Genomic DNA, 25,967 nt, shown 5'->3' on the forward strand with positions numbered 1-25,967 from the left:
GTTTGAATAAAGACTGGCCTGAGGAATGAAGAGATCAGGCACAGCTCTGCGAACTTTTTAAATCCATCTTTGTCCATTCTCTATGGGGAAATTATTTTCATTTATAGCAACTTTGTTTTAAAATGTTTAAGAACATCTTTCTTGTTCGATTATATCCATGTCTTGTGATTTTTGCTAAGAAGCCTGTTTTTTTTTTTACAGAATAAACGAGTTTCAAAATACTCATATCTGAATTTTCTCATTATTTAAGATGATAAAGCAGGAATACTGCCTTTGAAAATATGTTGGTGAATCCTGATTTAGGAATTCTTATGAAGCAAGGTAAAAATAAGATAGTTCTATTGAGAAAAAGATTTAAAGGTTGTGACTGACTAGTTTTATATAGATGGTTTCCTAAAAGACTACTAATCGCTGGTTAGCTCATCTGTGGAAAGTGAGAGTATATTGATAGATTAACAAAATTTTTTAAAAATTTTAAACACCTTTCTCATAATACAGTTGTCACGGACTGTTAATGTCCCAGCAACAGTCCCACGATGCAAGTGGCCTTCCCTCTTTTGCCCCCATTTCCCCAACCTCCCACACAAGCCTGCCACCTCAGCAGGCACACAGTGAGTTATTTTATATTGCTTGCTACAACTAATGGAAGTAGACATTTTTGAAATGACAGCTTTCTTTACGTCTTATAAATATCTAATTTTGTGAAAATTTCTAACTTTCTTGATTGTTTTTGCCCACACCTGGCTTTCCTCAGAGTTTACTCCTGGCTTTGTGCTCAGGAATTTTTCCTGGCAGCGCTCCGGGGACCATATATGGTGCTAGAGATCAAACCTAGGGTGGCCCTGCCCATTGTACTATCTTTTATAGCCCCAGAAAAATGCTTTCCTATGATCATGCACAAGCTTGAAATAGTCATTAAATTCAGGAGTTATATTTATTTATGATTATTTGCTCTTCAGTGAATCTGCAGTTTTCTCATTAAATCCTAAAGATGAGAAAGATAGAACATTTTGATGCCAATTTTAACCTTGTAGGTTATTTTTAGAATTGAACGCATTACAACTTTCATTGTACCTCAGATATATTTAAAAACCAAATCTGTGGTTTTTCAACTTCTCATTTACGGGATGGAGGACAGGCTATGTTTGAACAGTACCTGCTGGTGCTCAGGGGTTATCCCTGACTCTGTGCTCACAGATCACTCTTGACAGTGCTCAGGGGACCATATGCAGTGCCAGGGATTTAGCTGGGATTGGGCTCGAGTGATAGCACAGCAGGTAGGGTGTTTGCCTTGCATGTGGCCGACACGGCTGACCCGAGTTCGATTCCTCCACTCCTCTTGGAGAGACCAGCAAGCTACCGAGAGTATCCTGCCCGACGGCAGAGCCTGGCAAGCTCCCCGTGGGGTACGTGATCTGCCAAACACAGAAACAAGTCTCACAATGTTACTGGGCCTGCTTGAGCAGATTGATGAATAACGGGAGGAGAGTGACAGTGGCAATGTGCAAGACAGATGACTTAACCCCTGCACTATCTCTCTGGTCCTCAATTTTGCATTTTTGTATGCAAAACAGAAAAACATCATATGTGGTATGAAGTGGTCAGTTTTTCTTTGTAGAACTAATCTAATCTAATGTGTATAAATTCTTAAATACATTGTTGCTTTTCTTTTTTGGCAACTAGTAGTTGTGTGCTAAGATTGTTCTTGAATAGTTGCAGCTGTTATTTAAAAAAAGGAAAACGGAACAATCTGCCCCGGCCAGAGATAATAGCTCTGTGGGTTTAGACTACAGGCAGTACTGCTGGAACCTGCCATGTACTCTGTGGACATCAGTATTCCTTGGAGAGAGAAAGGATGAATCATTGCTGGCTCTTAGAAATTCTTGCCTAACTTGCAGTTATCTTAATGCAGTTCCCTGGGAATGCTCTAACCTGGCACATGCCTCCATCTCCACTTGAATGCTCCCTTTTTTCTCAAATAATGGACTGTGGAGTATCAGACCTGGACTCTGAGTTCATCCCATTTCAGTTCCTTCTTCGTGCTGGTCCTTGGACTATTACTTCTGTCATGCTTTGTACCTTCATTTCCGTTTCTGTTTCACAACATTTGTCTGTCTCACCCAGATTGTGAGTGAGGTTCCTTAGAGTGACCTCCCCAGCTCTGCTCTGAGTGCACCGAGTTGTCATGTAAGCCATCCTACAATTCCGGCTTTCCTTCTGGCTCTTAGTCTTCCCAGCACCTCTATTCAGGATCCTCTTTTTCCGGAATATAGAGCTGGGATGTCAAGTGGTTTTGAAAAACTGAAGACCGGGGTTTTGTTCTGCTTCACCTTTCTCCTCTGCCCTCTGTGCTCCAAATATTTTATGCTTTGGATTTTTTTCTGCTGTCCTTTTACCTGAACAGCAATGCTCAAGTTATGATGGGAGTTTAGTTTACACTGCGTAAGGTGGTTTATAAGATAAGGTAGTTACACTCCTTAAACACATCTGTTCTTGATTATTTCAAGTACTGCCTTAATTTTGCTTGTACTTTTTCATTTTTCTTTACTCCGATTATTTTTAGGCTTTTGCTGAGTCCCAATAACTCTGTTTCTAATTAAAGGGCTTTGATAAGGCACATAAGGAACTTAATAGGGGAGAGGTCTGTACTCATTTACCTCCTTCCTCTTATGCTTCATCACCCCCTAAAGTTGGACTATCAGCAAAGGACTACTGGAATATTATCAGTGGTCTTGAACATTCACCACTGCTTATGTTAGGAATGCTAGTAGTACATCAGCAACCCCCCTTGTTTATCTTCAAGCCAGCTTTTATTTTTCTCAAGCTGATAGACCTTTTCTCCTCAATTGATAAAGAATCCATTAGCTCCTTTAATAATCCATTGTTATGTGAATATATGTCTTATCCTCTCATTTTCAAGACATTTCCTGACATGTTCAGTACCATGGTTGTGAAAGCACCTCATCTCTAATCATTGCCACAGAATGAACTGAAAAGCATTTTGAAGAACTTTTCATACTTTAGATTTTCTGATCTGTTCCTGTCACTCATGACACTATATGTCCAAAATACTTTCTCCAAGGGACCCTCCGTCATTGCTGGTGGGAATGCTGACTGGTTCAGCCCTTTTGTAAAACAGTATGGATGATTCTCAAAAAATTAGAAATTGAGCTCCCATTTGACCCAGCAATACCACTCCTGGGAATATATCCCAGAGAGGCAAAAAAGTCTAGTCGAAATGACATCTGCACTTGTTTGTTCATTGCAACACTGTTTACAATAGCCAGAATCGGGGAAAAAACCCGAATGCCCAAGAACAGATGACTGGTTAAAGAAACTTTGGTAGATCTACACAATGGAGTACTATGTAGCTGTTCAAAAAGATGAAGTCGTGAAATTTACATACAAGTGGTACGACATGGAAAGTATCATGTTAAGCGAAATGAGTTAGAAAGAGAGGGACAGACATAGAAAGATTGCATTCATCTGGGGAACATAAAGTAACAAAATAGGAGACTGACATCCAAGAATAGCCGAGTTAAGTACCAGGAGGTTTACTCCATGTCTTGGAGGCCAGCTGCACATGCTAGGAGAAAAGGCAGCTCAGTTAGAGAAGGGAGCACCAAATAAAGGGGTCTGGGAGGTACTGCCCAGGAAGGGAAATGCATGCTGAAAGTAGACTATAGACGGAACATGATTGCCACTTAATTCCCCTTTTGCAAACCACAGCACCCCAAAGGAGAGAGAGAGAACAAAAGGGAATGCCCTTCTACAGGTGGGACTGGGGGGGGCCTGGGAGGTAGGAGGGATAGTGGGATCAGTGGTGATGGAGAATGGACACTGGTGGAGGGACAGGTACTCGATCACTGTATAGCTGAAACCCAAACACAAAAATGTGTAAGACTACAACTGTACCTCATGGTGTTTCACTAATAAAAATTAAAAAAGAAAGAAATAAAGAACTACAAAACAGGCAAAAAAAAAACTTTCTCGGTTAATTATTGTTTTTTTTTTTCCCCTAGAGTTACTCCTGGCTCTGCACTGAGGAATCACTCCTCATGTGCTTGGGACACTATATGGGGTGTTAAGGTTCAAACTTGAGTTTGTGCAGTTCAAGCACTCTACCCACTGTTCTATCACGCTGGCCCTGGGAAACATTTTTCTTACAAAAACTAGATTTTTTAATTTTAAAAAACATTTGTTCTTGAACTCTTTCCTGTCCATTCCTCCTTTTTCCAGTTGACTCAGGAGATTATATTTTTGTCTTAAAATGAGATAAAGGATGAGTTTATGACTTATCCTAAGGCAACAATTTTGACTGAATAATTGCCTACAATAAATGGATTTCCCCCCTTAATCCCGGGCCTGCTTCTGGTCTGTAACGAATACTTACTAACATTCTGCTTTAATACATAAAACTCGAACTCTTCTGCCTCCCCTTCCAAATGCATTCTGTGTCCTTTCATTTCAACAATTTTTGAAATTCTTGTCAGAGAATTCCTTAAAAGAAACTCTGTAGTATCTCTGACCACACATTAACTTAAATGGACTTCCTATCATCTCTTTCATTGTTTCAAAATTGTTTCCCTGTGGATTAATAAGTTATTTAGAGTTAGTTAAAAAAATCTCTTGATTAATACATACCTTTATTTTTTAAAAGATGATACTTATATTTGACTCTTTTTCATATTGTTTAAAAAATTAAACACTGTTATTTGCAAACGTTTTTGTAATACAGTTGATTCAGGCATTCAGGTGTTCAATGTTCCAACACCAGTTCATCCCACCACCAGTGAGACCCACCCTTCACCAGATCTCCCTAGTTTCCCACTCACTCCCCCATACCTGCATCTTCACAGGGACAAACAAGGTCACACCATATTGCTTACTACAACAAAACTGCAAATGGAATCATCATAAAATAATCGATAAAAGTCAATTTGTGATAACTGCTCTATCTCACAATGGTGTTTACTAAAGTCATAGAGGCTTTACTGAGCTGGTGGGTGGTGGTTGAACCTTTGGTGTTACTGTTTTTGCTCGCTGAGTTTTGTGGGCTTCTATGCAACTTTCCCATCAAATTTGATGTGCTGTCACTGGGCTTTTAGAACTCTGAAATTATGGAGGAGCCATCCCTCAGGAGTGGTGGAACTGGGCCAGTTATCTGTGGGATGTAACTGTGTGTGGCCTCTGGGCCTTTCTGGAAGGGAAGGGAATCTATTCACTCCCAGTATGAGAAGGCCTCAGAGTCTACAGGTCAGGCTGCCTGGGACAGTTCTGCTGCTTGGTGGCTTTTGATATCTGACTTTTCTAAAATCTTCCTGCAGTGGAAATATTTCTAAGAGGATAGAGAAATATTTTGTCACACCAGAAAATAAGGGCTGTGATCTGTTGACTGAACTGAATTCACCTTTGCTGATCACCAAACTGATTTACCAACCTAAGGAGAAAGTGATCAGAATAACTGATGTTTTGGATGACATTTAATTATGAATTATGACTTGGCTCAAGGAGAACTGGAAGTAGAATTTATCATCATATAGGTTGTCAGTGCATTTGTTTTGTGTTCATAAACACATTCAGGAGATGAATAAAACATTTTAGCTACTTTGATGCAAAATTGTACATTCCTAGAGTGTGAAACAAAAACAAATCTGAGCTGTTATCTCTGCAGCCAGTTAGGGCTCCATTATCAAGGTTCAATTTATTTTCCTCACTCAGAAACAAATTGCTATTTCAAAACATTTGTGTTTAATACTGGCACCTTCAGTTTTGGAAACATTTTAAATTGATCATTCTTTAGAGGACTGCTTTTGTTGAGACACCAAAAATTTGGAAAACAGTTGTATTTATGAGTTTAGATTTATTTAAGCATCTTATGGTACCATTTTATGTTAAAGATGACCAAACTGATAAATCTTAACAATGATCTGAGCATGCTCTCCCACTGTTTGAAAGAAAGCATATGCCAGCGATTCAGTGACTTTTTCAAGGTGAAAGAGCTTGTTTATGGCTAAAATTGGATTTAGAATATCTTTTGACAAGAACCCACATTCCCCCCCTCCCCGTAACATGAAAGGGAAATTTGAGAGTCAAAGTCATAAAATGTTATTGATACATGCTGTGTGTGATATCTGATGGCTTTAGCTTTTTCTTGTGATACCTGGGTTATCTTCTGAGACTCGATGTATATTGACTGATTTTTTATTTTGCGGGAGCCACATCCAGTGATGCTCAAGGTTACTCCTGGGTCAGTGCTCAGGAATTAGTCCTGGTGAACTAGGAAAACCTTCTTGGGTTTTGGGAATCGAACCCAAGTTCCAAAGCAAGCGTTCTACCCACTGTACCATCTCTCCAACCCCAACTGCAGTCTTTACCCTAGAGTCACACATTTCCATACAGTTTTGCTATTTTCTGGAACTGCTTGCCCGCTAAGGTTATTCTTCCAAGGCTTGTAGGACATTCCAGAAGGTGTCTCTGTCTACAGTCAACACTGTATGATTGTTTTTATTTTCTTTTGTCTTGAGTTTTTAGTTGAATCATACAGTTACAAAGCTGTTCATAATTGAGGTTTAGTCATGCAATGTTCCAACACCCATCCCTTCAAAAGTGCATATTTCCATCACCAGTGTTCCCATCTCCCCCCTCTATTCCTACCCCCTCCAGCCTGAATGTATGGTTCATACTTCTGTCTGTCTGTCTGTCTGTCTGTCTGTCTCTCTCTCTCATTTTTGCTCTTCTGGGCACTGTCTTTTGCAATACTGTTACTGAAATTGTATTATGCACATCACTTTCCCTCCTTCAATGAATGAGTTTTGTTGTTGTTCTTTTGTGTTGGGACCACACTTGGTGTTGCTCAGGGGTTACTTCAGGCTCTGTGCTCAAGAATCACCCCTGGCTGTCTCTATGGGATTGAACCCAGGTCAACTGTGTGCCCTACCCCACTAAGGACGTGTTGACTAACTTGGCCCGAGCCAGTATTATTCTGATGAGATAGTTTTTAAAAAGATGCTTTAGAAAGAACTCAAAATGTAAGTGAAAATCCAGAAGTAAAAATATGTCCTCTGTTTTGTTCTTTTGTAATTAGGACAGTTACCAGTATAAAGTGTACCAAAGCCATCCTTATGCCATGCTATGAAATGGAACTTTGCCTCTTGAACAAAAAAGAGCAATTTTATTTAATACAGTATTTCATTTTGGCGGTGGTGTGAGTGGGAGAAATGAGGTTGATCAAGGAATTTTCTGGGTTTTTTTTCTTTCCAAAAGAATATGCTGTGAATAGAAGCATGGCTTTGAAATTGGGGATTGAATTGTTCTGAAGCACTCAATCAGAAAGCCAGGAAAAGAGCTATAAGAGATGGTAGATGAAATGTCAGTGACAGATTGGTCATATGTTAGTAACACATTGGTTTCTGTGGAAAATAAACACAACAAAATCACCTACATGAGTATTTTCAGTAGAATTTGCTGTGGAATGGAATGATATGGGAAGGGAGTTGGAGGCTGGAGAAGGAAAAGGCAATAACTATTAAATAAGCTTCTAGGAATGCGAGCCTGTCCAAGGACGGAAAACCAGAAATAGAGTATCAAGAGATAATCTTTTGAAACCATAGCTAATTATCTTTATGTTCGTATAAATGTCCTAGCACTCAAAAAGAGTTTTTACTAAAATAAGGCCTTTGGCAGGGGCTCTTCTGGAAACAATTGTTGCTTATCAATTCCTTATGAATTTCCATATGGAAATCATAAGAACCTTTTTGCAGAATACATAAATACTCATTTCCTACCCAGCTCCACATAGTTTCATATTGCTTATTGTTGGATCCTGGTCTAATATTCCCTTTAGACATAGGATGATACGAGATGTAAGCAAATGGAATGGGACAGGAATCTAAAGACCAAAAATCTAGATGAATTGCTGAAACGTTTTTGGATTTTTAGAGGTACACAAATCAAAAACCTTCAGGTCAAAATGATTTTGGTTAGTTCAGACTATATGGTCACCTTGGGCAGATTTCTTCAAGTTTCTGTCCCAAATTTTACTTAGCCATTCCACAAAATAGGCAAGCTGCGTTCATCCAACAATCGTTTACTGATTATCTGTTATTTGTTTAGCTCTGTAATTTCTAATTACAAGACACATTAAGCTCACCTCCAATCTGTCCACAAGTTTTGGGTCATTTACTATAAAAAAAGAATTTTTTTTTAAAAAAAATCAACCCCAAATTCCCTGAATATAGGATTTATGACTTAAAGGAACTTATTTTACAGAGTAGTCTACACACTTATTACCTATTTCTCTGTCATTTTCCAACACTCTCTATAGAGCTTTCCTTGTATTTAGGTTTAGACATTTTATTCTGCTCTTCTCCCTTCAGTAAAGTATTCCCAAATGAGTCTGAATGAAACCTTAGTATACCTTTGTGGTATTACATGAATCAGCTTAAACTAGAATCTTTAACTTTTATTGAAAGTGAAGAAGTTTATTTCTGGATTTAAGTTCAACCTGAAATAATAGCTCACATTCTGAATCTTTTAAGCAAAGTAAAATAATCAATAACGAAATACTGCTAGCTCTCTTAGCATTCTAAACTAGACTTTGGTCATGTTTGTTTTTACAGGATTTGATTATTTTGTGTGTGTGTGTGTGAGCGAGAGAGAGAGAGAGAGAGAGAGAGAGAGAGAGAGAGGAGATAGAGAGAGAGAGAGAGAGAGGAGATACCATGACACCATCCATCCATGTGTCCATCCATATGACAATATATCCACCTACTCTTCATAATTTATAATTTTGGCCACTAGATGGTGCTCTTCCACTTTGAAATAAAGTATTTTCTATGTGAGGATTTTGCTTTTTGTTTATTTTGTTCATTAATAGATGGTGGAAAATAATATTCTCCCTTAAATATTTCCTGCTCTTCCACAGAAACATGGAAAACTTAATGTGATCATTCAACCTGTAAAGTATTAGGGCTTCAGATTACCATACTGTAAATACTTTCGATTTATTTTGTGAAAAAAGTTACATATTTTTTTCCTTGTGGAAGCATCTTATGTTATAGGTGCTTAGATGAGGAGGGTGGGAGGGGTACTAGGATCAGTGGTGGTGGAGAATGGGAACTGCTGGAGGGATGGGTACTCAATCATTGTACAACAGAAACCCAAGCACAAAAATTTGTAAGTCTACAACTGTACCTCATGGTGTTTCACTTAAAAAAAAAAAGACACAATTGTGTTTTAATATGATTTAATCTGCTGTGTCCGAACATGATTTAATAATCACTCAGGAAGCCAACAACAAAATGCACTCAAACCAAAGTTGAAGATAGTTGAGATCAAAATTTTGATGTTAGACAGCTCTTTATTACTAAAAGAAGCTAGAATAGACTTAAGAATGAAGAAAATGCTCTTTGTTTATGCAAGAGTGTTGAAGTTGGTGAGAATCTTACAGCAAAATGGTGGTCCAGGGCCAAAGAAATAGCACAGCAGGTGAGGCCTCGCCTTGTATGCGGCCTGGCCCAGGTTCCCAGCGTTGCAAATGGTCCTCTGGTCCCCAGGAGGAATGACCCCTGAGCACTGAGCGAGGAGTAAGATCTGAACATGACTGGATGTAGTCCCCAAGCCGCATCCAAGCAGAAGGACAGCCCCTGTTATGATGAATAAGAGGAGAAAGAAAACGACGCCATACTGCAGAAGCGCTCCTAAGCCTAATACTGTGCAGTGACTTTTTTGCCCTCCTTTTAGGCCTCTTGCTTGGTACTTGAACATTTTAGAAAGCTTCAGTCTTAAGGCTTTTGATGCTCAGTGTTCAGTAGGGTAAGTGTCAAGCAGAATGAGGAGAGTGCAGAAAGCCAAGATCAGTCTCCAGAAGAGTCTGGGGAGCGGGTGGGACGCTGGCAGCAATGGCACAGACTCACATTCAGCACAGCTGCGATGTCTATGATGTCCCTTCCGGAGGTCAGATGCATTCCTGAGCTCTGAGCTCTTCACGCACTCTCATTAATGACGATTGCTGCATCCTGATCCTGAGAATGGGCAAATTGAGAAAGTAGTTTCCTCTCCTCTTCTTTGTTTGTCTCTCTCATCTCTCCCTCCCCCTACTCCGCTCTCTGATAGCTCAACTGGATAGTATAAAGAGCACGTACTCCTCACCAAGTTGACACTCAAACAGAATGTGTGGTGGGGCTAGGGAAAAATCACACTAGCAGGAAAGTAGGGGTCTAGCAAAAGTCCTGCCAGGTGCTTCTCATGACAAGCCGTCAAAGAGTGTTAGAGATCAGATTCAGTGAATATTGAATGAATACCTTTCTATATAAAATTCATATTGTCACAAATAAAAGATAGCAACATATTAGTCATTTAGTGCTAATTTTGAATGTGGTAAATGTTCCTGAGTGCTTTGCCTTGATCTGTTAGGAATATTTGCTAAATTGTTACATAAAATATTGCACCAGAATTAAGATACTGGATTACAGTGAATAGACTTTTGCCTTGATTTCCTCTGTAAATGACTGCACAAAGCCATGCCATAGATTAAATGAGTTACAACATTTAAACCCTTAGAACAGGGATGGGACCTTTTCTTCTACCAAGAGCCAATTGGAGATTTGCAACATCATTTTGGGCTACTCAACTTAAGCAGTCAGACCCTAAACAGCCAACAAGAAGCAGCAGAATCTGTTCCGTCATGCAACAGCCAGATCACGTGACTCCACGGCCCAGTTGTTCACCTCTGCCTTGGACCAAGGCCTATAATGTAGCATGAGACTATTAGCAACTGAATTTGTTATTCACTTATTTGAAAGAAAATTTTATGATTTCTCTACAATTGAAGTTAAGTTTTCCTTGTACGGTTTTCAGAGGGGAAAAAACTTACAGACAGATACACAATATTTGGTTGTTTTCCATGTCCTTGTTTTTATTATGGTGCACCAAGGACCAATAAAATATTCATTATAGGCTTGCTCTTTAACATGTTCTCCCTTGAAAATGTATCTTGCTTGCTTGTGTGAATATTTCTTTGCTTCTTTACACTCTAGAGAAACTTGTGTTCTCTCTCAAAATGTGATGCTCTCTTTCTCCTCACATCTTTCTAAATAAGTTTCAATAAAAACTACCTTGCTTTTAAAATAAAATATTCATTAAAGAATCTCTTCCATGGTGAAATTAATTTTACAAAGATTTTGGGAGTCTCCATATATATCTCTGTTTCTTATTTCTTGTAGATCCCCACATCAAGGTTTCTGGAAAAAAAGAAGATGTTAAGGAAGCCAAGGAAATGATCATGTCTGTCCTAGATACAAAGGTAAGTGACTGTCCTTTAATTAGTAACGTTCAAGGACACTGAAGTGTCTGAACCTGGTCTCTGCGAGGTCTTCTTTGTGCTCTTCGTACAGAACCATTTGAAAAAGAAAAACCAGGAGAAAGTAATGGTGAGTTTTAAAATAAGTGTGATTCTGCAGTGGTTATAAGAGGTTTAAATTGCAATAGGTTTTTCATGCTGGATAATTGAATAATATTACACCCATACTTATGTGTGTGCATTTGTCTATATATGCACTATGATATCTACATAGTCATTCAGATATAAGATATTGATCCTGAGTGAGTCCAGGTGGTACCAGAGTATACCATATGTGGTGCTGGGGACTGAACCAGGCTTAGCTACATGCAGGGCAAATGTTTTGATCCCTGTACTGTCTTTCCTGCCCTAAACTTTTTATAAATACTTGTACTTTGACTTATTTTACTTCATAAGCTCTAAAGAATTTCAATATTTATCATCTAAAGAAAAATTCATATCAGACTTTTAAGTTTTACAATATTAAATTTTTCAGATTAAATACATAGATTTGCTTATGGCCATATTTTTTTGTCTCAGATTTTGCAGGTTGCCTCTAACATCTTTTACTTTATAATGTTTCAAACTTTTTGCTTCATGAATCTCTTCCTTCTGTCAATGAGAATAGTAGATCTATTGTATAAAATTTGACAGATAGTAGTATAGATGTGAAAAAGAGATTGTAAATATTTCTTTATTCTGTTAGAAACTCTGTATTTCTAGTTTTCAGTCATCTTATTACACAGTCTTCTGAGCAGATATGGTGATACTGGTTATTGTATCCTCATCCACTTTTTATTTGAAATAAAATTTTCATGAATGTCTATTAAAATGGGTAATTTATCTGTAATTGTAGGTGACTTGATTTAAAGACTACTTTCTAAAAGAAATCTCATAAAGAATGTTATTTTTATGACAAATTTCTCTTAAAACAACTTTTGTAATGTAAGAGAAATAGAAATAGAACTTTTATACATGAAAATTATCAGCTTAAAAGTTCTAGTTTGAATTTGTATTGAGTCACTTTTGTTCATACTATTCCTTTGGGGAAAAGGTATTTAAGGAATTTTGTTCTGTCTTTGCATCAAGAAATAATATGTTATTTCTATGTAGAGCAACCGAGTGACCTTGAAGATGGATGTTTCACATACTGAACATTCTCATGTGATTGGCAAAGGTGGCAACAATATCAAAAAAGTAATGGAAGAAACGGGATGCCACATTCACTTTCCAGATTCCAACAGAAATAACCAAGCCGAAAAAAGCAACCAGGTGCTTTGTTTTCTTCACCTGAACTTTTATGGGACAGAGTACCACTGTGATTTTTAATATGCATATGTTCGGAGGGAAATGTGAGCATAAATGTAATCAGGAAGGAGATGGATTGTAATCCAGTTAGTATGACCTTCCTGTGGAGGGACAGCAGGTGCATTGCTTGTAGACGAATCCTGAGCTCTTTTTTTTTTTTAAAAAAAATATATATTAAATAGCCCCAATATCTTTATTTTTTCCTTTTTAAATTTTTTTTGTTTTATGAGATAGTTCACAATATTTGATTACATTTACTATTCAGACACAAATCCCACCACCATTACACCCTCCCACCACCAACTTTGGGATGTTTCCACCTCAAGCCCCGATCCCTGTCCCAAAGCACAACCGAAATAATATATTTTGTATTGCCTGCTATGAAGAATCACTGAAAATGCTTACAAAAATGTACTCATGTAGGAAACAGTGTAAAGATTGTTCTATTTGGGCAGGGGCCACTGGGTGTTTAATAAGAGGGAGGGAGAGGATGGGAGAGCAAAAGAAAGAAATGCTGAGGAAATACTCAGAAACCGTGTGAATCTGGAAAATCCAGAAAGCTTGTCTCATCCAAGAAACTATTCATTGTTGGGATTCTCTCTACCGTGTCTCCAGAGCGGTCCTGCCGCTCACGCACCTCTTCTTATCAGAGGCCGTAGGTGAGTGCCTGACTTCTTGACTTTACGTGAGCTCTATCGTCTCTGTCTAGTTTCATAATTTCCTCACTAGCTTCTGAGTTGGGACACAAAATGGAACTCACCTGTCCACGTGAAAACACTTGAGTGCTTGAAGAAGATAATAGTGGTATTCTTGTTATCTGGAAGTTTCCCAATACTCCTAAGCTACTAACAGTATTTGAAACTGTTGAATGAAGGTGAATGAGATGTTGGGATTTTTTTTTCCTGTTGAGATTAACACTGAGCTGCACACATAGACACTTAATCGAAAGCCATGTTACGAAGCTGGGATGGTGTTGAAAATATTTGACAAAAGTATGACAGGGATACAGTTTCTGAAAGCAGTCTCCTAGATCCCTCTATTTCTCAGCCAAAAATTAGTTCTTCAGTTGATGGGTCATGGGAAAGTTTTTGGGATGGATCACAGTAGAGGACTTGCAAGTGGGGGTTGGAGTAAGAATTTTCACTTGTGTTCACGGTTGTTTTTTGTTTTTATTTTTGTTTTTTAAGAATCTTGAGTACAGTATCATTTCATTTCATGTATGTGGAATTTAAATGAAAGGAAAATTTAGTGAACTAGGGAAATTATAAAGAGGGATTCTGTTCAGAGGTTGTTTGGTTTCACGTCAGTCTAGGGGAGTGAAAGAGATCAGTTGACACTAATCACAGATCAGCTGAGGAGCTTGTTAAAACTGATATTTTGATTAAGCAGGTCTGGGTTGGTGCCTGAAATCCTTCATTTTTAACAAGCTCCTAGACAATGCCAGTGATTTTTTCCCCAGGGAAAACACTTGGGTAGCAAGGATATAGAGGACTGGAAAGGCAGGAATGAATTCAGTTAAATAAATCTAACTCACATTTCTTGTCTTGGCAGGTCTCTATAGCAGGACAACCGGCAGGAGTTGAATCTGCCCGAGTTAGAATTAGGGTAACTATTTGTTTCATTCTTTTTTATTTTAATGCTTTGATTAAAGACTTCTACATATCTCTACATCTATATCAGAAAGAATAACATGACTGCTCTTGTACACGATGTCTAGCTTTTCCACTTACCACATTTTCATTTTGTCATCTTTTTCCCCTCCCTTTTCTTGAATCCTTTTGCAAATTCTGGCTATATCATTTCACCTATAAATCATTCAAAATTTTTAAACAAATAAGCAGCTTTCACAAACAACCATGGTTCAGTAGTCACTTATAATAAAATCAGTTTTTCATATTTAATCAGCTAGTCTATTTCCCTAATTGTCTAAAATATTTTAATTTTGTTCTTTAAATGGATCCCAAAATCACAAAAAGGATCCTTTTGTGTGTTTTATTCAAATATGGTCTGAGTACTTTTTTCACTAAGGTATTAATAGTTTACAACACTTTATGTTTTAGGAAAACTGTTTCACATTTCAACAAATGTACGTTTCATCCTCTGCCCTCTACCAGGACAAAATAAAACCCCCACTAAAATCCACCATCTAGGAGGTCATCTCTGCCCTTTGATCATCTCCCTCTCCCCTGTCCCGAAACGCTGTTCTTCCATCTGAATCCAAGAGAGTTTTGGATTGGTTTTGTCTGTTCTCTTGCTTTTTCCTTTCTGCATATGAATAAAGTCATCTTGTCTCTGTTTTGTTAGCTCCTGACATCTTTTGCTCAGCACAACCCCACCAAGTTCTGTCCATTTGACTACAAATTAGAAAATTTTATTTTTTCTTGAATTTGAGTATTCATTATATATTTATAGCACACCTTTCTAAAAATACCCCTAATAGTTGTTGGGCATTTGGGTTTTCATATTTTGGTGATTTTTGCAAAAGCTGTATACATAGGAATGCAAATATCTTGGATAGATAGCAACATTGGTACTGGATCCTATGGTAGTTCTATTTTCAGTAGTTTGAGAGACCAGAACCAGTTTATATTTCAGCAGTACAAGTAGTTTTTTTTTTCTACACACCATTTCCAGTGCTTGGTGATTTCCATCTTTAGATTAAGCCATTCTCAGAGAAGTGAAGTGGTAATCTTATTGTAGTTTTCTTGATGTTCATTTCCCTGATAAGTGTTAAGTGCCTGTTGTCGCTGTATCTTCTCAGGAAACCGTATTTAGTTCTTCTGTCCCCTCTTTGGAGTTTTCTTGTCATTGTGTTTTGTGAAGTGTATGTTTTGGATGATAATGCCCCTTATCAGATGCACGATGTGTACTTACTTGCTCCCACTCCATGGGATGCCTTTTTGTTTTAATAAGCATTTTTTTCTATGCAAAGCTTTTTAGTTTAAGGAAGTCATGTTTGTGTTTGCTTTGGTTTCTTTTGCATTTGGAATGACCCAGGACCCTACTTAAGTGGATACAATGAATTCTATTATTTGCTTCTGTGTGATTTTTGGCCTGATGTCTTCCTAAAGACTTTTTTTCAACTCCTGTCTCTTGGTTTTTGTAATTGTGATGACCAGGAGTCAGATATACTTGGTTGTGTTTCTTGTTCACTTCGTTGTGTTGCTCCTCATACTGTGACTCTCTGGTTATAGGACCCTGCACTCAGCATAGTGGTTTTAGAAGTAGAACAGGTTTTTTTTTCCACTGTGGTGTTTACACACATGGTGCTCTCCAGGGGTCCATCAAATACTTGCTTGCTGGAGCTCACTCCTGGATGCAGTACCTAACACATCTTGAGCTACTCACATGAACCAGTCTGCACACCAGAGGTAGCATCCACTGGGACAGCACTGGAGAGCCATTGCAACCCTTTGTGGCATGTGTGAGTGGTACCAGGACATAAACTCACCTGGCCTTATGCTTGCAAGGGGGTTGCTTTTAGCCAGTGGTCGACCCTACAAGTCCCATCCAAGTCTTCAATTTTAAATTAATTTGTGTGTATATGAATTAGTGGCCCATTTTCACTTTTTGTTTATCCATTTTTCTCGGTATCGTATGTCAACAACATTTTATTATTCATCACTTTAGTACCATGAATTGATGTCAGTAAAATTTGTTTTATAAGGTATTCAAATATAAGGCATTGATTTATAGCTAACTCATATGAATATATAGAAAATAGTGACTAAGCTGTGTTAATTATAGTAAAGAGGTTATCAGGGATATTTTGGGTTCTGTTCTCACTCAGGTTCTCTGATTTTGAGATGATCAGAAAGAGATCTGAGAAAAAGCGCCACACACAGTCTCCTTTCATTCAAGAAACTCTATGTAGTCTACCCAAGCTTATGCCTATATAACAAAAGCAACGTTCCAAGATTCCACCTTCAAAAGAGAATGGAAATATTCTAGATATCTTTAGATACATCATGACTTAGCTCTCTAATTTGAGTTCTCATAATTTCATTTTAGGAGCTGCTTCCTTTGGTGCTGATGTTTGAGCTCCCGATTGCTGGAATTCTGCAACCAGTTCCTGATCCTAATTCTCCATCTATTCAGCACATCTCACAAACGTACAACATTTCAGTGTCATTTAAACAGCGTTCCCGAATGTATGGTGCTACTGTCATAGTACGAGGGTCCCAAAATAATACCAGTGCTGTGAAGGTACGCAGTTTAGATGATTCATTGTACAGCACACAAGTTTTAGTTTTGAAGGATTTTACACTAATTTGTTTTCCAAGATTTTGTCTTGTATCACATTCTGGTTTATAGAATATGCTGACTATCTCTGAAACTGTCAGAAGTGCAGTAGAGTATGATCGATTCTCCATGTGAGCAGTTACCTTATAGGAGACTCTTGTCCTCCCATCCTTTTCTGCTAGGAAGGAACTGCTATGCTATTGGAACATCTTGCTGGGAGCTTGGCATCAGCTATTCCCGTGAGCACACAACTCGATATTGCAGCTCAACATCATCTCTTTATGATGGGTAGAAATGGAAGCAACATCAAACATATCATGCAGAGAACAGGTGCTCAGATCCACTTTCCTGATCCCAGCAATCCACAAAAGAAATCTACTGTCTACCTCCAGGGCACCATTGAGTCTGTCTGTCTTGCAAGGCAATATCTCATGGTAGGTTTACTGAGATTAATGTCGCCCCTTCTTTTCTTTTTTAATTTAACCTCTTCGTGAACAGTGTACATTGCTGCACACATTGTACTAATATTATGCTTAAGAAAGTGGTATTAGAGACTTGAGAAATGGTACAAGATAGTACAAGAGTTAAGGTTCTTGCCTTGTATGTGGTCACATCTGGTTCAATCCCCAGCACTACCTCAAAGCACTACCAGGAGTTATTCCAGAGCACAGTCAGGAAGCCACAGTCAGTGACAGGTGTGACCCATCACTGTCACTGTCTTCCCGTTGTTCATCAATTTGCTCGAGTGGGCCCAGTTAAATCTCCATTGTGACAGTTGTTACTGTGTTTGGCATATTGAATGCGCCACAGATAGCTTGCCAGGCTTTGCCATGCGGGCAGGATACTCTCGGTCTGGGCTTTCCGAGAGGGGTGGACGAATTGAATTTGGGTAGGCTGTGTGGGTTGCTTGCAAGTCAAGTGCCTTACCCACTATGCTATTGCTCCAAGCCCGAAGTATGACCACAAAAAAAAAAGTAAATAAAGTGTCTAAGACTGACTAGTTATGAAATACTCTATTAAAGGCAAATAAAATGAAAGATTAAGATGCAAAGTTAATCCTTCATGGATTTCATTTCATTGGTGAGTAATTCCTTTCTTTTTTTTTCTTTAAACAGACTAAATATGGAAGAAAAGTTATGGTGAAATAAGTAGGTCTATTTTGTGGGAAGTGATTATTTTAATTAATTACTTTATCACTGTATCACTGTCATCCTGTTGTTCATCGATTGCCTCGAGCAGGCCCTAGTAATGTCTCCTTCATCCTAGCCCTGAGATTTTAAAAAGTACCACATTCGAGGCTCTTTCAGGGACAGGAGAATGAAACCTATCATTGTTACTGGTTTTTGGCATACTGAATATGCCATGGGGAGTTTTCCAGACTCTGCTGTGTGGGCAGGATACTTTTGATAGCCTGCCAGGTTTTGCAGAGTAAGAATTAGATAATAAGATGTCCGGGAGCAGGGTTTTATAGTCTCTGGGTCTTGGCCATTGATGGGATTACATGGCGCCGGGGGCAGTTGGTGGGTGTAATGCCTACATACTGGAAGATGGGGGATCTGGGTGGAGGAGGTCCCAGTCCCAATCCGAGCAGGCTTCTAGATCTCCACCCCGAGTTCCGCACACCTGAGTTCCTCTGCCGGTTCCTTCATGCGTGAGGCTCGTCCGAACGTGTGGAGAGTGGTCTTAAGCGTGGCTGTGGCTCACGCTTTACTTTAGTGAACATTTTTACTAGAAAGAGGGAGAGGAATTATCCCATAGTAGGAGGGAAGGGAAATTCTATGTCTTGTCCTTGGATATGAGTGACTCTGAATAGAGAAAACAGGGAGGTGATTAATTGAATCAAACACGTTGTCTTAGTTTATATTTATTGAGGCCTTCTGTTTAAACAGAAAGTGAAAATACATGTTTAGGGCTGGAGAGATAGTACAAAGTTTAAAGCATTTGCCTGCATGGGACCTCACATAGTCCCCCAAGGACCACTTGGAGTGACCCCTGAGCACTGCTGAGTGTGGCCCCAAAACACACAAAAAATGTACATTTTACCCTGAAAAACATAAAATTTGGTAGTATGAAACATTTGGAATTTTATAAATCTCAATTGCAGATTTGAAGATGTGATTCAAACCATGAATTTGAGTGTCATGAGCAGTGATGAAAAAGCTTAGCTGCTTAATTCAGTGCTGCCTTCAATTTACAACTTGCATTTTTTCTGTCCTTTCTATGATTGATTTAAATACTCACTGTTGATACATAATAACAAAATGGACTAATATAATGTGAACTCAAGAATGTTCTTATTGAAAATATATTTTTCTGATCAGAATCTGACCTTTACTGACATTTAAATCATTACACTTCAGGTGTGACCTTTGCTAATCTTAACTTTCAGGATTTATTTTTAAGAAACTTTCAGGACACCCAGGGCTGTATTATTAATTACATAGGAGTCTTTTCATAATTCTTAAGGATAACAATAAAAATGTTTAAGAAACTAGGGTCAGAGACATAGCGCGGAGGGTAGAGTGCTTGCCCTGCACTTGCCTTGCACATGGGCAGCCCAGGTTGTATCCCAGCATCTCAGTTGTCCCCCAAGGACTGTCACGAGTGACCCTTTCGCAACACCGCATATGGCCCAAAAACAAATAGAAATTTTAAGAAATTAATTCTGTTAATTTTGGGGCTGGTGCATGCGGCCGACACAGCCGACCTAAGTTCGATTCTTGCGCCCCTCTCAGAGAGCCCGGCAAGCTACTGAGAGTATTTCACCCGCACGGCAAAGCCTGGCAAGCTACCCGTGACATATTCGACATGCCAAACACAGTAACAAGTCTCACAATGTTACTGGGCCCGCTTGAGCAAATCGATGAACAATTGGAGGACAGTGTTTGTTTGTTTAAGCACAGCTTTTTCAGTCTGATTTTGATATTGACTATAGCCTGTAAAAATAAAATAGTGTAAGTAATACAATAAATTTTGCCATCAAAATTAGTTTGTTCCCCATAACATTATTTTCAATAAGTTTTCTAAGCTATAGGAATGTTAATATTTTTATTTACTCCTTAGATCTATAAGATAATGCATTATTTATGGGTATATTAAATTACTGGTGTTTTGCCGAGTAACTGTTTTCCTCCTACACTTTCTATTGTGACATTTTCTAGGGTTGTCTGCCTCTTGTGCTGATGTTTGACATGAAGGAAGAAATTGACGTCGATCCACAATTCATTGCTCAGTTGATGGAGCAACTCGATGTCTTCATCAGCATCAAACCAAAGCCAAAACAGCCAAGCAAGGTGGGTTCATAGTTTGGATCCATAGTTTGGCTTGTGAGCCTGGAAATGTATAATGTCACATTCCATATTGCTTTTATTTTACTCATGTGTGTATTTGCATATACATGTGACTAAGTATCCTATATAATATATACATTATATATTATATTTAGTAAGTCTAAATAAAATTTGCAACATTCATTAAAAGTAAAGGCCCTCCCATTGATCATCAATTTGCTCGAGCGGGCCCAGTAATGTCTCCATTGGAGACTTTGTTGTTACTGTGTTTGGCATATCGAATACGTCACGGTGAGCTTGCCAACATTCATTATGGATCATCATTTTCCATTTATGAGTCATCAACATATATGTATCTTGGTTTTGGAGTTCTTTTTAGTAATTATTAGTCTTTTACAAATATGATAAGAAAAGAGAAATTTATTTTTACCTATAAACTTGTACTTTTAGGAACTATTAAATTACGTGTTAATTAATTGGCACAGCTGCTTTGAAGAGCAATTTTAATCAATGAATACATTAAAAGTACCATACCTTACTCCAAAAAATTATACTTTTAATTTTCTATCCTGAAGAAAACTTTGACCTAGAAATAAGGAATTGAATGGTATTGGATTTTTTTTAAGTAAGTTGCATAAAAGAACTTCCAATAACTTGTAGTAAACAGTAACATATTTTGCCATCTAAAGCGTTGTTCAGGCTGCACTCCACTTGCTGGCATTTGGGGTAAAGGGAGGGTAAAAAGAGGACTATTCCTTTTTTTAACAGCAATCAGAAGCAAAGAATGACATTTAATTCGAGGAGGAATGTCATATTGATCTTTGTTTTCCAAATGTTTTTAAACTATTTGAATTTTAAAATGGAATGGTTTAATGTTTTAAAAATCTTTGAAGAAAAATAAAATTATTGAATTGAGGTCACTGAGTTATATAAGAGGTAAATACCAGCCATGTATTCTATTTTTTAATTTCTGAACTAGAGCTCTTATCTTGTATGTATGTGTTTTGTACAGCTTTGACTAATAGTAAGCAGTGTGTTATTTTCTGTTCAGTTTAAGGAAATTATCCTGCCACCTTAAAAATAAAACATTAAAGATACAGGTAGCTTTGATTCTAAGTGAACTTGGTACACTGAGTTTAAAGTTAGAGAATGGAACATTAATTTTACTTACCATGAAGCTTTGGTTTGACTAATTTGAATTGGTAGAATGACCATAGGAATGAGTACTAATAAGAGATGAGATCTCTGAGGACTCGTGCCTATAAGGACAGGCAGTCACAGGAGTCTTCAGAGTTTATAAGAAGTGAGAAGAGCAGGGAAGAATAGATTATAACTGAGAACTCAGAAACCTTGCAGCATCTCAGGGCCATTTAATTATTCCTTGTGGCCCTGATTTTGATGATGCTTTTACTGCCTTTTCAGCCACACATGATTTTTATTGCCCGTTAAAGGCCTTCCTCCTGGGGCTCACATCTCTAGTTTTTCAGAGGAGCCCACTAAGGAAAAACAAAAGGCTTACTGTCTAAAAATTGATTTTAACAGAAGTTTTGCTTCACCAATTCACCAAATTGATTTTAACAGAAGCTTTGCTTCATCAAAAGGTCATCAGTTTGGAATATGATACCTGAAGGTCAATTAATTAACGATAGACTATAAAATATACACACATAATTATATCACATATATTATTATGCAGTCTGTTTACGAAGACAAGTCTGATTTGTAAAGATGAGAGGAGGAGGAAATGCTTTGATGTAAAGACAGGATGTAAACAAGAATAGGCTGCAGATGAACCTCAGTTCCATCTTTCTCATTGCCCTTCGTGCTGAGACCCTATAATTTCCTTACTCTCACTGAACATGAATAATAATAATAATACCTACCTTAATTCCTGCAACACAGCACATACCCAATAAATGGGAACTGTAAAGTTTTAGGGATTTTCATAAAAGGAATGTATCTTTTTTGCCAAATCCTCCTTTCCTTATGCAATGAATGGTTGGTGTTTATTGTTGGCTTGAAAGCAGCATTAATGCATTCCCAGGGGGAATTCTTATCATTTTCATTTCTCACCCACCTTCCCAATTCATTGTAGGCTTGCATGTCACTTTTTTCTTTCCCATTATGTGTTTTCATAGTCTGTGATTGTGAAAAGTGTTGAGCGAAATGCCTTAAATATGTATGAAGCAAGGAAATGTCTCCTCGGACTTGAAAGCAGTGGGGTTACCATAGCAACCAGTCATTCCCCAGCATCATGCCCTGCCGGTCTGTCATGTCCCAGTTTGGATATCTTAGCCTCTGCAGGCCTCGGACTCACTGGACTAGGTATAAAATTTATTATTATAGCGCTCTGCAGTCACTGGGGGAATGCTTTTCCAGTTCCCTTTTCTCTCTGCTGTTTGGAGTTATATTTTGAAGGCTGTTTTTCCCTCTTCCAGCCTTAAGACCAGATGAAAAGCCACAAAACTCGAATGTACACACATGCACATCTGTGTCAGTCTCGATTTCTGTTTCCTACACTTTTCTTATTTTGGACATAAATAATAGAGGTCTGACTTTTTCTTTTCAGTGGCTGTTTGTTCTTCTAAATTAAGAATGCCGTTGAGGATGAAGTGAGCAGGCGGCCTGTAATTTATGTGTTTGTTCTCTCTTGCATCTGCAATATTGCCATCAGTCCCCAGAGATAAAGATTACCCACTTTGCTTTTCAAAAAGTAATTGCAAATCTGTAGGGGGGGTTGGGGGGGCTAGCAGAACCCATGCCACCCTCAACTGCTAGACCTGCCTCTTCTGGACAAAGGAAATCTAGTATGCGTTCACCCCAGGGCCACAAAGGGGCCTTATTTAGATCAGAGCTGAAGAACAGAAGGATGAAACAGTCACCTCATCTTGGTTGCTGGAGTAGGTGAGCCAGTCTGTGGTCATGTGACATACATTGACTCATTTATGGATTCCCATTTTATAGGCGGAAAATAGTTCTATATTATAACTTATCACAAATTGCACACTTTAATATAAAATGTTTGTATAAAAAGTTCATACAGCAGGGCTGGCAAGATAGGACAGCGGGTAAAGCATGTGACTTGAATGTGGCCACCCCCAGTTCAATATGTGGTCCCTTGAACACCTCTAGGAGTGATCCCATAGCACAGAACCAGAAGTAAGACCCATGGATGTGTCTTCCCCAACTAGGAGGTGGGGGAATAGCATTCTCTCAAATAATTTTGCCTCATTCATTTTCGATCTGATATAAAAACAATATCTAGCAGTCTTTATTTTGCTTCCAGGTCTACTTTAAAAAAATTAGGGGGGGGGGGGTCAGAGGGATAGCTTGATAGGTTGAATGAGTGTTGAATGTTTTGCATTGAGGCACTCTGGGTTTGATTCCTTGGTTCTACATGGTCCTCTGAGCACTGCTGGGTGTGCTCCCCCCCCCAAAAAAAATAAAACCAAAATGTTATAGTATGGATTTAGCTTCCAAGGAGGGTCTGCCTTGACACCATTATATTATTATATAGATTATTTCTTTCCTTACTTCCCTAAACTTTATTTTGATTTTAGAAAACTTGGATCAGTTTCTTCTCTAATTTTATGCATTGTGAAATATGAGCACCACCAAGAGTGATTCCTGAGTGCAGATCCAGGAGTATCCCCTGAGCATCTCTCCATGTTTCCCCCCCCCCCCAAAAAAAGCATGATTTAAATGCCTGAAGGGAAATTTCATCTATATTAAATCCTTTAAAAACATTGTTTTTGAGAGAGAGCTTTTCATGTGTATTGAAAAGGAACAGCCAGGTATGTCTTTGACTTAGGCTGAGCTACAGGGAATATGTTTTTTTTTTTATTCTGGTTGGTTTATTTTGTTTTGGGGCCACACTCAGAAGAATGTAGGACTTACTCCTCGTTCTGTTCTCCAGATATCTTCTGGTGGGCTTGGGGGATCAGATGTGGTATCAGGGATTATATCCAGGTTGATCCCATGCAAGGCAAGCACCTGCTCACTGTATTCTCTCTCCAGATCCCAGAATAGTCTTTATGTATATTTAAAAGTGGGCCAAATGAAGCCATGTTATGGAAGGGAAACATTGCCCTATGTACCACTAAGTGTAAGTGGCTTAAAAAGAGTATGTTTGGAAATAGGAGAAATAAAAATGGGTTGCTTGAGCAGATTTGTATTCATTTTGCTAGTTGAATGAATGAAAAGCTCCAAGAGCTCCCTATGGCAGGCCTGGTTTGGGCACACTGTTCCATTTGTTGATAAACATCCATTTGTAGGAGAGCTGGGTTGTGTACTAGAGTTGGATCATGTAATGTTTCATGTGAATATTCAAAATAGGATGCTGTGTCAGCCATAACTTTTATTTGGAAGATATAAAATTACATCAGTATTAGTATATTCCAGAAGGTATCGATACCCTACCTTAAAAAACTGTATATATGGGACCGGAGTGATAGTAACAGCAGGGAGGGTGTTTGCCTTGCATGCGGCTGACCCGGGTTTGATCCCCGGCATCCCGTATGGTCCCCAGCACTGCCTGGAATGATTCCTGAGTGCAGAGCCAGGAGTAACTCCTGTGCATTGCCGGGTATGACCCAAAAAGGAAAAAATGAACCCAAACTGAATACATGATGTTGACTTCAATTTATTCCAGGTCTTTTGGGGCCTACCACCCTATCGCTGAACGCTTCACCAACTCCAAGCTCACTCTTGAATGCTCTTAATAGCTCTGTCAGTCCTCTGCAAAGTCCAAGTTCTGGCACCCCCAGCCCCACATTATGGGCACCTCCACTTGCTAATACTTCAAGTGCCACAGGTGAGTTTGATTTCAGTCAAACCCAATTAGAGATTAGCATGTGACTTTTAGATATTACCTACTTTTAAGTTAATTTGCTAGAGTGTTGTTTCCTGATGGAAACATTATGGCTGGAAGTCTAATGCAGATAAATTGGTATTCTCTGGTGTTAAATTAGTTAAGTAGAGGGGTAGCATGGTAGTTTTTCATATAAGTAAAATATAATCTTGCATTGTGACAGATGAAAAAAAGCATGAAGTTTATAGGGTCTGGGAATACCGCAGTGACAAAAGAGGCCACCTTGCTCTAGGGAGGCCTTAAGTTTCAGTTCTCATTGCCACCCACATGCATCGACTTCAGTCCCAAGAGCTGTATTATTTGGGGACACGATATGAACATCGCTGAACTAGTAATTGGTAATTAGGTGGTCTAATTTGACAAATTTACTTGTTAGAAGCCCATTCTAATTCTAGCAAGTTTCTTCTATATATGAGAAACTCGGATTAGTCTTCATTGTATTATTCCGATTTTAACATTCTCAAATTTTTATAACAGTGATAATCCTACTCAAAAAAGGGAAATCCAAATGGAATACTTCTTAGAATTGGCAAAAACTTGAAAGATTGTTTTTGTTGGCACTGGACATAATAGGCATTGCTTCTGAGCTTCTTCCTTAATTTCATTCTTCATGAAATATTGCTGCAGGTTTTTCTGCTATCCCCCACCTGATGATTCCGTCCACAGCCCAAGCCACACTAACTAATATATTGTTGTCTGGAGTACCCACGTATGGGCACACCGCTCCATCGCCCCCTCCTGGATTGACTCCTGTTGATGTCCACATCAGCAGCATGCAGACAGAGGGCAAAAAAATATCTCCTTTAAATGGCCATACACAGGTACTGTCCTTCTGTAAGAGATAAGACACTGGTAATTTGTTTAAGCCTTCACCTGAAAAAGATTTTAAAATTGTGACCATATCTATTTTTTCCAG

The 25,967-nt window shown here is 38.5% G+C and overlaps 1 protein-coding gene across 1 annotated transcript in view; it reads left to right on the forward strand.

Moving 5' to 3' along the window:
• The window catches only part of BICC1 (BicC family RNA binding protein 1), a 379,808-nt gene that overhangs the window by 323,820 nt on the left and 30,021 nt on the right, over window positions 1-25,967 (forward strand). Inside the window, exons 4-12 of the mRNA XM_056120915.1 lie at window positions 11,226-11,305; window positions 12,455-12,613; window positions 14,201-14,254; window positions 16,661-16,855; window positions 17,074-17,325; window positions 20,053-20,184; window positions 22,320-22,506; window positions 24,833-24,994; window positions 25,679-25,872. Of these exons, the coding sequence (XP_055976890.1) occupies window positions 11,226-11,305; window positions 12,455-12,613; window positions 14,201-14,254; window positions 16,661-16,855; window positions 17,074-17,325; window positions 20,053-20,184; window positions 22,320-22,506; window positions 24,833-24,994; window positions 25,679-25,872 (1,415 nt within the window). The remainder of the gene's footprint in view (window positions 1-11,225; window positions 11,306-12,454; window positions 12,614-14,200; window positions 14,255-16,660; window positions 16,856-17,073; window positions 17,326-20,052; window positions 20,185-22,319; window positions 22,507-24,832; window positions 24,995-25,678; window positions 25,873-25,967) is intronic.

The sequence above is a fragment of the Sorex fumeus genome, unplaced genomic scaffold (genome assembly GCF_029834395.1).
Source record: "Sorex fumeus unplaced genomic scaffold, SorFum_2.1 ptg000043l, whole genome shotgun sequence".
In the NCBI taxonomy this organism is placed as follows: domain Eukaryota; kingdom Metazoa; phylum Chordata; class Mammalia; order Eulipotyphla; family Soricidae; genus Sorex; species Sorex fumeus.